General features: G+C 42.9%; 1 protein-coding gene across 8 annotated transcripts in view; it reads right to left on the bottom strand.

Moving 5' to 3' along the window:
• Window positions 1-14459, bottom strand: part of INPP4B (inositol polyphosphate-4-phosphatase type II B) — a 595725-nt gene that overhangs the window by 177102 nt on the left and 404164 nt on the right. For 6 of the 8 annotated variants that reach the window (XM_036282080.1, XM_036282084.1, XM_036282081.1 and 3 more), the window contains one exon: window positions 2521-2632. In XM_036282080.1, the coding sequence (XP_036137973.1) occupies window positions 2521-2632 (112 nt within the window). Of the gene's footprint in view, window positions 1-2520; window positions 2633-7925; window positions 8682-14459 lie in introns of those variants that run through there. The other 2 variants (XM_036282088.1, XM_036282086.1) reach the window with 2 other exon arrangements.

Below are 14459 nucleotides of genomic sequence, written 5' to 3'. Positions count from 1 at the left end.
AGCGTCGGCCTACGGTCCAGAGAGACCCGGGTTCGGTTCCCACTAAGGGCACGTACCTCGGTTGCAGTTTGTCCCCGGCCCTGGTTGGGTTGTGAGGGTGGCAGCCACTCGATGTGTCCTTTTCACGTCGATGTTTCTCTTCCTCTCTCTCCCTCCCACTCTATCTGAACAAAAAATGAGAAAAATGTCCTCGGGTGAGGATTAAAAAAAAAGTTATTTCCACATACCTCTTCTTTTTTTTTTAATCCTCACCCGAGGACATTTTTTTCCATTTGTCTTCAGATAGAGTGGGGGGGGGGGGGAAAGAGAGAGAGAGAAAGAAAGAAAGAGAAACATGGACATGAGAGAGACACTTCGATTGGCTGCCTCCCACATGACCCAACCAGAGCCGGGGACAAACCACAACTGAGGTACATGCCCCTGATCAGAATCGAACCCGAGACACTTCGGTCCACTGGCCAAAACTCTAACCGCTAAGCAAACCAGCCAGGGCCACATACCTCTTCTAAATCTCGTGCAGAGTGCACCAACCACATGTCCTTCACTCAAACACAAGTATTCCCAGAGACTGCCAACAGAGTTCCTAGCAACTTTATAAAAAAAAATTTGCAAAAGGTCAAAGTTACTCAGAATCCAGACAGGACGAAGGTAAGGCCCAGAAAGCTTAGTGTGTTTACCCTTTTCATCACCTGTGACTGGTGCACAGTTTGTGCCAACACTGCCACCTCCTATTTGTAGAACAGCCCAGTTACGTCTCTGTAAGTTCCCAGGTCTGAAGCATGAAGAGGGACTTGGGTGGGGCAGATCCCTGGTGTCCCTTCTCTAGTCCTGTAAAGGGCGTGACTCCCTGTGCACGCCTCATCACAGCAGTGCAGTGCCGAGTCAAGCGGGGGGTGGGGGGGAGCTTTGAGAACCGACAGGGCAGCTAGGAATAGATGCAGAGGCAGAAGAAGTAGTCCAACTGCCAAATGGGGCTTGTGTCTGCTCCTGGGCTGGTTCCCGGCCACGGGTCCAGGCCCCACCTTCTGCCTATTTCTGCTCAGTGCCTGGTTACCCTCTCCTGCCTCCTTAATTCTGATACAAGCATCCACGTGGTGGTGACTCAGATGCCTCTTATGTAGAACTCCGAAGGACACAAGGACCGAGTGAAGGGACCTAGCCCCAAAACAGGGGTCTTGTTGACACAAATTCTAAGAGGATCTGCTACAAAACATCACCATGGCCCTGACAGTTGGAAGCAGCCCGATGCAAACTCGGCCTCCTTGGAATATTTTCATGATCCACGATGTGTCCAAGGAGAGTAGGGGAACAGAGAGAAGCCAGGCTTCATCTGTTCTGAGTGAGAACAATATGCTTTTGAAAAGCAGTCTTGCCCGGCCAGTGTGGCTCAGTGGATGGAGAGTGGTCCCATGGACTGAGAGGTCCGGGTTCGATTCCCAGTCAGGGCACATGCCCGGGTTTCAGGCTCGATCGCAGTGGGAGGCATGCAGGAGGCTGCTGATCCATGTTCCTTCCTCACTTAGATGTTTCTCTCTCTCTCTCCCTTCCTCTCTCTTTAAAAGAAAAAAAAGGTCAATAAAAATATATTAAAAAGCAGTCTGATATTTTGTAAAGTTAGTGATTTGTTAAGTGTTACATAAACACCATCTTCCATGTAGATGTTTCCTTACTATCAAAATTTAAATGCTCCTAGATAAGAGACAATAAGCTAGAAATTAATGCCTTATCATTTAAAAAAATTCATTTATGAAAAGGCAGGAATTATAGTGTATACACTAACTCACTTTCCTGAAAACAAACAAACAAACAAACATTAGCAGTTTTTAAGTCTGTCCTCCGTGCCTCAATAAAATAGGCAATTGCATTCCTAACACAGGTATTTCTGCTAATACTTGAGATCAAGTTTCTCTCTCTTGGAGAAAAGGAAGTAGAAAGACAGTAAAAATCTGGCCACATCTGGATAAGCTCTGGGGCCTTAATCCTGGACTTAAGGAAGCTCTTGGCCTCCAGCAGGCATCGTGCATCCCCCGAGCTGTCCCTCCCCTGTGCACTGTCCTGCTGCTCTGCAGGTCCACACTGAACAATGTCATTAAACCTGCCCTCCTTCACACAAAAATGAAATCTACATTCAGCCTGCATCTTTTCCCAAAGCGGGTTTTCAGAGCAGGGAAGTGGTTACTTTGGGCAATAATCCTCCAGGAATTTTCTGGGCATCTCATGAAGGGTTAATCAGGGCAGAATGCACCAGTGACGGGCACTCCTGTTCCACCAGGAGAGGCAGTGGACACAGGAGCCCGCGGTGCGCAGAAGGTGTTTCTGCAGGGTGCTCGGCTTTGCACAGCTCCTGCAAACACCAGTTCAGAGGATGAGACACACTTCTGGTACTCCAGCTCCAGCGCTGATTTCTCATTTAGCTCTTGAATGAGATTTCAAACCCCACAGAGGTGTTGGTGATTCAGACATCTGGCAACGATGATCATTTCCAATTTAATTTGTGCAATGAGCTGGCTGAGCTCCTACCTTTTGTCCCTGCACATCTGTCGTGATGTGGTCGGCTTCACCATCCTCGATCTCCCCCATCTTCACGATGCTGACTTCTATGGTGCCGACGACTTTGCCACCATCTGAAGTTCTGCAACCAAAAATAAATGACATAGAGAAGTAAGCATCTTCTCTCTCCCTACATTAGTTCCCCTTTACCTGCGGTTTCAGTTACCCACTATCAACTGTGGTCCCAAAATATTAAATAGGAAAATCCCAGAAATAAACAATTCATAAGTTTGAAAAATGCATGCTGTTCTGAGTAGCATGATGAAACTTCGCTGATCCCCGCTCCATCCAGGATAAGAACCATCCCTCTGTCCAGCATGCCATGCCATACATACAATACAATAAGACATTTTGAAAGAAAAAGACCATATTCACTTAACTTTTACTACAGTATATTGTTATAATTGTTCTATTTAATAGCAGTGTTGTTCATCTCCTACTGTACCTAATTTATAAATTAAGCACTATCACAGGTGTGTAGGTATAGGAAAAAACAAAGTATATAGAGGGTGTGGTACCATGTGCAGTTTCAGGCATACACTGAAGTGTATCCCCCATGGATAAGGAAGGACGATACTATGTCCAAACATGTCTGTTTCTGAAAACCACTAACACTGCTATTTACTTCATTGGTTTTAATTAATTAAACAAATCCACTTAAAACATATCAGAGCATGGTAATGTTGATGTTGTTTTTAATTTCAAAAGAAAATGAACCATACATTTGCGAGACAAATGCATGGATTTTCCAAAACAACTTCATGAAGGTAAAAGCCCCTCTGGGCTGGCAGGAGGCCTCCGGGGTGGGGGCTGAGGTCCTGCTTGGCAGCCGCCACAACCCTGCAGCAGCATGAACCACAGCCCCTGCAAAGCAGCCGCACGGATGCTGCACACATGTTACAGAAAATACTGAACGAAACAGAACGGGAAGAAACACCCCTACGTTCCTCTATGACGGGGCCATTGGCTATGAAATTTTATTTTGTATCTTTTCCCTAACATCGTTTTTCTTTCTAAGAGACTAAGTAAGGAATATTCTCTATCCTAGCAACACGGGAAAATGCAAAGCAGAAATTAATCACAGAGCCTCTTCAGAATAACCCGTTACTTTTTCAGATTAAAAACCTGAGACTCAAAAAGATGGAAAGACTTGGCCAAGGCAACAAAGTAGCAAGACCGAAACCCCAGGTCTCTGTCTTTTGCAAGTCTGTTGGTCCCTGAATAACGCTTCTCGATCTAATGATGATGACTGTTTTATTATTAAGATTTTCATCATCATTATTGTCTTCCACACACACACTTTATGGTTGATAATAATGGAAGTTGGAAATAAAATGAACAGCCACCATCATTTAGGATTCCCTCATTTCTCTTTCTGGACAAGAAAATACAGAGTAAATGATGCCACCATACCACAGAAATGCTGTCACATATAATAGACATTCCTCTCTTTAACCTCTCAAAAAAATAGGTAGCAAGTCACCACATAGCTGTGACACATCGTTGTAACTTTTGTCCAAGACTAATTGACAAATAGTAGTCACATGACACTGTTTTTTTTTTTATTTAGTCATATTCTTTTCTGAATTTTGTTTTTAACTTTAATCTAGATTCCAATATTCTCTTTCTTTCAACCAATTTCTTCTAAATGTCACTATTTTATTGTTAGAGGTGTCAGAAAAGAGGAATGGAAAAATTAGTATAAGTAGTTTACCAAAATGCTAATTAAAATAATGACTAAGTTAAGTAACAGTTATGTTACTAGATCATGAATTATGCTTTCAAGAAAACTGAAATAGAAAATTCTGGCTAATGTTATAATGTAATAAAATAAAGATTATGTACATAAAAAGTAATTTACTTGTTAAATAGCATATTAAAGATTTCTTACTAAAATATAAAATGCTTCTTGGTAATTTTTAAATCAGTGTAAATCATAACATTGACTCAATTATTTGAAATTAATATAGAAAACTTAATCATTCATCCCAAAGAAGATGTGTACCTAGATGACAGTATAATCTGTGATTTTGTGGAAAAACTCTATTAGCTTCAATTCTGGGTGGTTATAAATAATTCATTATACCATTTCCCAGTTGAGAATGACATAATAACTTGTCATCAGTTATGATGTGACATAGTTCTGTACAATTTTTCAGTACCAGTTAGTTCAACAGTTTATTAATAAGAACTTTTATTGGCACTAACCATAATTTTTTTCTAAGAGATTTGTAGACTTTTTTTCCCCTAAACTCATTGTTAATAACGATGAAACCTGCCTGTTTTTTCTCATCAGAACTGTTGAAAATGTTTTGCTTGAACAAACTGAGGCAGCTTCATGCAAAGCCTATATACAATATTTTCCTTGCGCTAAACCAAATAATGCACAGAATGATTTGATTCAAACAGAAGGGGGACTTTCACAGCCTGTCCCGGGCTGGGTAACAAATCAACAGATGCCATGACGGTTGGAAGTGTGAACTCAGGAATATGAGTTACCCACTAGCGGCACGGCCATGGGCACGGACCTGAGCTACATGCACCTTCCTTTGTGCAATGGGGATGGTGATGACTTTGTTGTGAGGATTACTGTAAGTGACATGGTTTGTGTAAAGTGCTCAGCACAAGGCACTATGCAAGATAAATGCCTCTTCCTTCTCCCCACTTCTTCGTCCTAGCAGTAGAAGTAGCAGCAGCAACAGAATTATTATTGCCATTAATGTATTATGTTATATTTAATTTGATTCTCTCCAGAAATATTTTACTAAAATGGGCCCCAAAGATTATAGAAAAAGATTATAGAATCTGACGCCATATATATATTTCAACAGTGATTAAGTACTCACGAGAGATAGAAAGCCTTAGTAATAAAATATGATGTTATAAAGCGCACATTCCTAATAGGAAAGAGCACGAGTTTATAAATAATTGCAGCCACAGCAAGCATCTCCGAGTGCCAAAGCAGATGACTGAGCAACCAGAGTTCTAGCTGGTCCCTTTAAAAAAGTATCCGGCTACATTCTCAGTCACGTTTATGCCTTGGAGTTTCCCACTTCTCTTTGGCTCCTAAGGCTTACACGTATTCCCAGAGCAAACTATAAGCAAGGAGCTTGCTTAATCTGATGATGCCAGAGGGAGTCTAGAATCAGTATTTTCCCCAAAAAACATTTTGGATAGGGCACTCTAAGTATCCTGAAGCCCACCTCTTCGTCTGAGATTTGTGGGAGACAGAGTGGGGAATCTAGGTTTATAAACTAAAGAGACCCAAAGCACGGTGACACCCTGCCAGTGAACTCGTACTTACAAAATGTAGAGTGGTGTCTTATTTATTCTATATCAATTTACCACACCAGAGTACAGACATTCAACACTTCTCTCCAATCGGGAGAGTCACAATAGAAAGGTTGTTTCAAAGATCAGTCAGTGGAAATTTAGGAAAAAATGCATTCTTAGACTCTTAATTATCCTTTCAACCCATCAGGTTGGGGAGACTAGTAATAATTGCTTAACTGTTAGTCATCACAAAAATTCTACTGAGTTTTATGCAATGGGGATTCATCACATCCAATAGGAAAGACATACTGAAGAGAATTCTGGACTTAGAATCAAGAAACCAAGCACTTCTTCCCGCTCAGCTGCTAACTAGCTATGTGACGAAGGACATATCCCTTTAATTCTCTAGATTTCAGTTTCCTTTCCTGAAAAGAAAAGAGTCGGTTTCTAACAGCTATGGTATAATACCAGCAGTCAAACCCTGCACCAATCACTCCTATGACTCCATAATGTGATTCGATCATAGGTACCCCAGGCCATCATCATAGGTTGTTGCAACCTTGGGGAAAATCTCAGACATGTTCTAACCTCTCATGCTCACCCCCACCTTCCTGTCCAACCTTCCCCCAAAATAAACAAAATGCATGCTAAACCTGAGAAGAAGCTCAAACTTATAGTCCAATAAAAGAATAAGCTCGATTTGCAAAATATATATATTTTGCTGGCATTGTGGCATTGCATCTTGGAATTTTTACAAGGATAAAAAGGTGACTGAACCCTTCTCTAAAAACATATATGGCAATGAGAACAGGCTGTAGTAATAAACAACTACCTCAATCTATGTGGGAAACAAAACAAAAAACTATGCCATTTCAAACTGTCTATTGTCAGGCCGTTGCCACTAGTTAAGGCAGAGCGCTCTCGGAGAAATTAAAGATGGATACTTCGTGGCCGCTTTAGTATTTCGATCACAACATCGAGTTCCTATTTCTTTTAGCAGATACACTTAAATATTTAACCATGCCAGCAAGATGAAAGACAAGAGGAGGACGATTTCAGCAACACACATCTATACTCCCTGCTCACTTAGATGTTCAGCATGCATAATACATTAGTGATTAAAGTTCTTTAAAATCTGCCTTTAAAATAACTCCCCTGGTGCTTCCTAATGACGCTTGCAATTTCCTATGCTGAGACATACAAACATTCTTAGAAGACTGAAGAAAAGAGGATGGGGACGGTCTTCTAACAAAGGACAATTTAATGATGTTCTTCCTCTGAACTTCTTTACCACCTACTATATGGTTCTTAGTAGAAAAGAACAAGCAAACAAACAAAAAACACAAACTGGCCCGGCCAGTGTGGCTCAGTGGTTGAGTGTCGACCCATGCACCAAGAGGTCACCAGCTCGATTCTCGGTCAGGACACATGCCCAGTTTGTGGTCCCGATCCCCAGTGGGGGGCATGCAGGAGGCAGCCAATCAATGTTCTATCTCATCCTCATCGATGTTTCTCTCTCTCTCTCCCTCTCCCTCCCTCTCTCTCTCTCTCTCTAACATCAATAAAGGGGAAAAAAAATGTTTTCAAAACCCACAAACCGACCACTGGAAATGTTGAACAGTAACATGTAAACAACTCCCCTACTTTGGAAATGCCACAGAGATACAAACCAAATGGCACTAAATACCCAGGGAAAACCCATCATCAGCACTGTCAGTCTTTGTGAATAGAAAGCAAGCCTGGCGCTGGTCACCGGGATCTTCAGCTGCAGACACGCTTTGCATTCTAACCACCCAGAATGTAACTGGGAAATGAAGACCTCACCTGGACAGGAGAATAAGCAGAGGCCATAAGTAAACACACGGAGGGAGGGAGGGAGGGAGGGAGGGAGGGAGGGAGGGCCCCTGATGATTTTTCTGGTGAATCATTTACCTGGCAATGCTCGACTTACTCAGGGCTCACAAACATGAGAGTTCTATTTAAGTCTGTATAAATAAACATACTCCATTCTGACTGACACTCATAAATGTAGGAAGCCATATAATACCTTCAAACTGGAACTCAAATAAAACTTTTTAGTAATTCTTTCTGTTAGAACTTACCTACTAAGGCTTAGTCCTTGGTTTTTTCCTCTTTTCTCATCACAGGCTGGCCTTCAGAAATTCCTTTGGTTATGACAGGATTCAACTATCTCTCTAGGAGGATCCAGCACAGTTCTGAGTCCCTGGTTTAGAGCTCCAGCTTCCTTTGGTCCTGATAGCATCATTTCAAATTCTACGAGCTTGAAACCTAACATTTCCTTCCTCCAACTGCAGCTCACTTCGACAGCAGGTCACTCTCCAAAGGCCAAACCACAGAAGAGTCCACTCCATGGCCTGGCCGCCGCCTTCCAGTATCACCCCGTTCTGCCGAGTCTTCGTCTGTCAAGTTCCCTCCGTGTGTTCCTCTCCAAGGACAACATCCCAGTTAGTTTCATCACCTGTGCTCCGCCCCACCCGAAGCACCCACTTCCCATGTTCCGGTCTCTCTCTCTTCCATTCCATCCCTGTGTTCCCTTCCTAGCACCCTGTGGTCGGGATTTTCTCTCCGTCCCTGTGCTAAAAGTCCTTAGATATCGCTCAGTGCCTACCCGGAGAGTCTGAAGTGCAGCCCATCTTCAAGCTTTATTTCAGGACTTCTCCAGAGTTGTGGCATCTCAGCATCTTTGGTTCAAACTGGTCCGTGTCATCACGCCACTCAACAGCGGCGTGTGCTTGAACCGAGTGAACTTGAACTGAGTCCTCGGTGGGGGTGTTGGCTTTCGTAGCAAAGAGCTATGTGACCGTGAGCAGGCAACTCAGCCCCTCCGAAACTTCCCAGCTATAAGTATAAAGATCATAAACCATCCTATTTATCTCGTAAGATTTATGGGATCAAAAAGAAAATATCTTAAATTTGAATATAAAAATGCTCTAGGACCCGGCGATGAGCCCCACGGTTCCGCGGTGGGGCCCGAAGCTTCCAGAGCAAGTCCCAGGTGGGCTAACTACCCCGCTTCTCAGACTAATGCGCTTGCGGAGTCCTCTTTACTGCTAAATCCCCCCCACACAATGAGCTAAAGCAAACCTTTCCCTCCTTGTGACTCTACTCAAAATATAGACATAGTAAGTTACACTTGGAAACTTCTTGTTTGGGTGTTAAATGTGAAATTCAAACCATTTCCTTGAATGTAAGAAATATCCCGCCAGCAAGGCGAGAAAACAAGATTGGCACCTTGGGAATGTTTCTGTCAGATCCAGAGACAACCAAAGTCACCTTGGAGTTAACAGGCCACCATGATCTGCCCGCTGGGAATGAAATGTCTCAGGTAAGGGAGCAAGCACACTGCACCCAGCCCCGCCCAGCAGATGCAACCATAAAACCTGGACAGCACTCACACAGCGACGATTGGCGGGCTCACGGTAATTAGCACCAGGCACACTGAGGAAGAAAATCAGAATTTAAATCCACTGACCGGCACTGAGTTTACCATGTCGCCCTCTGGTATCTCCTGATCTGGACACAACAGAGCCCCCAGCCCAGAGGTGGGCACTGGCGCAGACAGAGAGAGCCAGGAGAAACCCTCAAGTCGGCTGGAAGAGGTGTCCCAGCACAAGAAGGATCCCTTGGCTCCCTGTCCCTGTCCCATTCTCTCATGCCCCAGCCCCCTGTAATCCAGTGGGGACAGCAACATGGGCCTGCAGGAACCTAAGACTAAGGAGGAGGAAAGGTTTCCTCCCTGAGCTGTGATCCTAAGTGTGTGGAGTAAATGTCCTTTTTTTTTTTTAATCACTCTCTGTTCTCCTGCCCCTCAGATCCAGAAGAGGGTGCAGCTGCCTTGTGGGGAAGGTAAATGAAAACCCAGACTTCTAGCTGGGGATCAAAAGGGGAACCACAGAACATGTCATGAGAGTGTGGAGAGGAAGGAGCGCGGGAAAGGGACTTCTTAGCCTTGTTCGTGACCTCCGCGTCACCTCAAGGTGCGAAAGTGTGGATCGGGACAGCAGGTCAGAGACACTGGAAAATGACCTGTGGACTAGACCCCCTCTTCCCACCGGGTCGCAGATTGCCAGTCGGGTGACAGGTACAGCTCTCACTGTAAACAGTTCTGAAAACGAAAGTGATATTGAAACTACGACGTTTAAGAGGACACAAGCTCAACACACAAAAAGCTAGTATTAAATAACTGGAAACTGAAATTTACGCATAATATAAAGTAGGCCCCAAACACATACAGTGTTTAGGTGTAAATATAACAAAAAATGTATAAGATCTATATGCTGAAAATTACAAATGCTGATGGAAGAAATCGAAGAAGGTCTGAATAAACAGAAAGAAAAACTACGTTCCTTTATTGGAAGACTGAACTTTATAAAGATGTCAATTCTTCCCAAATTGATCTATAGATTGAATGAAATATCAATAAAAATCCCAGAAATATTTTTTTGTAGATATTGATAAGCTGATTCAAAAAATTGGAAAAAGCCCTGGCTGGTTTGGCTCAGCGGTTGGAGCGTTGGCCTGCAGACCAGAGAGTCCCGGGTTCAGTTCCCACCAGGGGCACATACCAAAAAAAAAAAGTTGGAAAAAATATCAAAGAAAATAGAATAGCCAAAACAATGTTGGAATTGCATCCACTGATTTTGAGGCTTACTGTAAACTGACAGTAATGAAAACTGTATGGTATTGGTGAAGGAAAATATGTTGAGAAATGAAACAATAGAGGCAATATGGCCAGTTGGTTTTTGACAGAGTTACAGTCAATTCAACGGAAGAAACAGTTCTTTCAACAAATTGTACTGAAACAATTAAACATCCAATTGGGGAGTGGGGAGAATAAACCTTTGCTTAAATTTCAAAATTAGAACAAAACTTATAATAGCTCATAGACCTAAATGTAAAACATAAAGATATAAAAATTTAAAGAGGAGATATAGGAGGAAAATCTGCATGAACTGAGCTTAATCAAAATGTTCACCAAAAGCATGATCAAAAAAAAGAAAAAAAAGGTAAATTAAACATCATAAAAATTGACAACTTTTGCTCATGCACTAAGACATTCACTGTGCTTTAAACTGCACAAGAAGGCATGCAGTTTGAAAGCAAGCAATTCTTAGTGCCTATATTTTTATGCTTAATCACATTTGGATGTGTTTTTAAATTCTTCTGTTATTAAGTTAGAAAACCTTGTGATTTTAAAAATATTTTCTTCATTCTCCTTTAACATAACAATGTTATTTTAACCAAAAAGGAGTGTCCAAATTATAATTTTCTATAGATATATAAAAATATCCCTGGCCGGTTTGGCTCAGTGGTTAGAGCGTTGGCCTATGGAGCAGAGACTCCCGGGTTCAGTTCAGTTCCCGCTAAGGGCACGTACATCAGTTGCAGTTTGTCCCCAGCCCTGGTTGGGGTTGTGAGGGTGGCAGCCACTTGGTGTGTTTCTCTCACATGGATGTTTCTCTCTCTCTTTCTCCCTCTCTCCCTCCCGCTCTATCTGAAGATAAATACAAAAAAGTCTTCAGGTGAGGATAAAAATAAATAAAGGAATAAATAAGAAATATAAAAATAAAGTAAAAATAACAGAAAATATTAATGCAATTGCAAAGATTTAGCAAGCACCTACCTACTACGTTGTAAGCACAATTCCACGCACAAGAATACAACAGAGAAGAACATAAAAATCCCTACCTTCATGGAGCTCGAATTCTAGTGGTAAACAAGTAAACAATATATCAGAATACGATCAATGCCGTGGAGAAAAAATTAAGCAGGATAAGGGGTAGATGAGCATTACTTTGGAACTACTGCTTTATGTTCAGTGGTTGGGAAAGGCCTCTCTAATGAGATACCATTTGAACAAACATGCAAAGGAAGAAAGAAAGTGAGTCATCCATCTTTCTTTAAAAAAGATCTTTTCAGGAAGCTGAAGCAGACGGTCTAAAGGCCTTGCAGGGAACAGGGTCTCTCTATTAAGGAAGAGCCAGGACACCGATGGGCTAACACTGGGTAGGGAGGGAAGAGAGTACTAGGAGACTAAGTCAGAGAGGTGTGCATCAGCTTTTCATTGCTGCATAACAAATGACCACAGATTCAGTAACTGAAAACCACACCTTTGGTATCTCAGTTTCTACAGATCGGATGTCTGGGCTGAGTCCTCCCCTCAGGGCCTCACAAGCCAGGATCTGAAATGCCAGCTGGGCTGCATTCTCAGATGTTGGCTCTAGGAAAGAATTCCCTTCCCAGCTCTTTCAACTGTTGGTAGAATTCATTTCCATGTGGCTGTATAACTGAGGTACATCTCTCCCCACCACCCCCAGTTATCAGCTGGGGTGACGTCGGTTCTTGGAGGCCACCCTCAGGTTCCTACCATGTGGCCCTCTCCACAGGCCGTTCACGAGATGGCAGTTGGCCTTTTTAAGGCCAGCAGGAAGAGTTCTCCCTGCAGCCTGCTGAGATGGGGTAAACCTGGTGTCTCAGACCCCCGTGAAGGGCACGCTGTAAGGAGGGAGCGGTCCACTGCGCAGATACGCTGAGAACGAGGAGCGTGGGGAATTTTCCATTGGATTCAATAATGGGGGCCATTCATTCATGGTCATGACAAGAACTACTTAGGTGAGGTGACAGAGATGAAAGTCTGACGAGAAAGTGTCCAAAGGTAATCCCAGGAGGCAAAGTACAGACAACTCACAAAAGGGCTCTTCTACAACGAAGAGCAGGGAAATGGAGCATAACTTGGAAGGAGATGTAGGAGACAGGGCATTTTTTTAATGCTAATCGGCATGATCTAGAAGAAATAATTAGGATACAAGAGTGCAAGGGGAAAATTGTTGGAATCATGTCTTGGAGAGGTGAGAAAAGATGCAATCTATAAGAGCAGTTGAGGGGTTGACTCCAGACATGAAGTAGAGTCCATCTGAATAACAGAAGAAGGGCAGAACAGATGCTGGTAGGCTGGGAAAAAAGCCATGGGAAATTATCCAATTCCTCTTCTCAGTGAAACAGAAACCAAATGAAATCTCTGAGAATGAGGAAGAAGGGAGATATGCTGGAGGTTCTGGGAACAAGGAGGTATAAAATAATGGTCAAGGAGAGCGGGAGAGCAAACAGACCAGGGAAATCTAGTAGACTTAGAGACTGGTAGTGAGAGCACCCATGAAGTGAGGGGTCATGATCCCCAAAGAACCTAGAAGCATGGAAGCTGGGTTATCCTAGCCCACTCAGCTACGAGAATGTAGGTATGGAGGTTAACAAAATGTTGTATTTAACCACAGTTTTTGTTGTTGTAGCTTTTATTTTTATTTTGTCCATCCACCTATCATCCATCCATCCATCCATCCATCCATCCACCCATCCATCCACCTTTTGTTTAGAAAGTATAGTAACAGATGAGGGCCACAGGGTTGAGGATGTGTGTGAAGGGACTGTTTTGTGATTTCTTAGTGATGGACCACGCAACCTCAACTGGATAGGAGTAATTCTGGATATGGGGGAGGAATCTGTGAAGATTAAAGGCATGATTTCAGGATCAATGACTTGGTACAGTCAAGGAGCAAACAGGCGGATACTGGAAGCATATGAGATGGAAATCAGAAGACAGAACACTTAAAAACTAAGAACCTGGAGAAGTGGGATTAACGACAAAATCTAGAGAATGAGTATGGGAGGGGTTGGAAAGCAGGGTAGAGAAAATCCTGAAAGCCCAGTGAACTGAAAAGAGCACCTACTCGGCTATGGAATCACAAGACGTGTAAGAGGAGCAGAGCTGAAGAGGGACACAGTGAACTGCAAGTTAAAATCCTCATGAAAGGAGGGGAGGTGAAGTCTTTATGTCATCCTAGCAATGGTGTGTCTGGGGCCCTGAGCCTCAGTCCAGGAGAGTTTGCAGAGGATGCTCATCCTACGCCAGGTACGGAGGGCAGCCACATGGCAGGGTGGCCAGGGAAGACAACCAGCTCCCAGTTAAATAAATAAAAATGACTGAGGACAGGAGATGGGGCTAAGGAGGGACCTCAGGTACCAGAATTGGGTTGGGGAGCAGAGGGCACTAGGGCCAGAGGAGGAAGTGGACAAACGGGGGAAATGATGGGCGGCCATGGGGATAAAGGATTTCTGTGTGGGGACCCAAGAATGAGTCATGGTTAATGCCACAAGGAAACTCAGTTTAGCGAGGCAAGATATGCATGGGCAGACAGGGCAGCACTAATTTTAACATACTGTAAAACCTGAAATTTCCCATTCTCTGATTTTAACTTGTTTGGCTACATCCTCTTAACACTGTATTACTAAATACCCTGGTAATTATCTTAGAGGTCACAATGTGGCTGACTCACAGTTCAGGCAGCCTAGATAGAACAAGTAAGGTTCCCACAGAAGCTTTTGTTAAAAGGAAGGAAAGTAATTAAAGCGAAGTTCAAGACACACTGCTACATGGAAGCAACAAACTGTTTTTGTTCATGCTGAACATAATCTGAAGATCAGCAGGAATAAGTCAGATGTCCTGCACCAGTTTTTTGTTTTTGTTTTTTTTTTAACATAAAGTGCATGAGAAAGCAATACTTTTTATCCAAATATCTCCATTTGAGAGCATTATTTAAAATTTTTTGTTACAAGAGAAC

Source organism: Molossus molossus, unplaced genomic scaffold, assembly GCF_014108415.1.
Source record: "Molossus molossus isolate mMolMol1 unplaced genomic scaffold, mMolMol1.p scaffold_m16_p_4, whole genome shotgun sequence".
NCBI lineage: Eukaryota > Metazoa > Chordata > Mammalia > Chiroptera > Molossidae > Molossus > Molossus molossus.
This window is presented reverse-complemented; position numbering and strand designations above follow the sequence as displayed.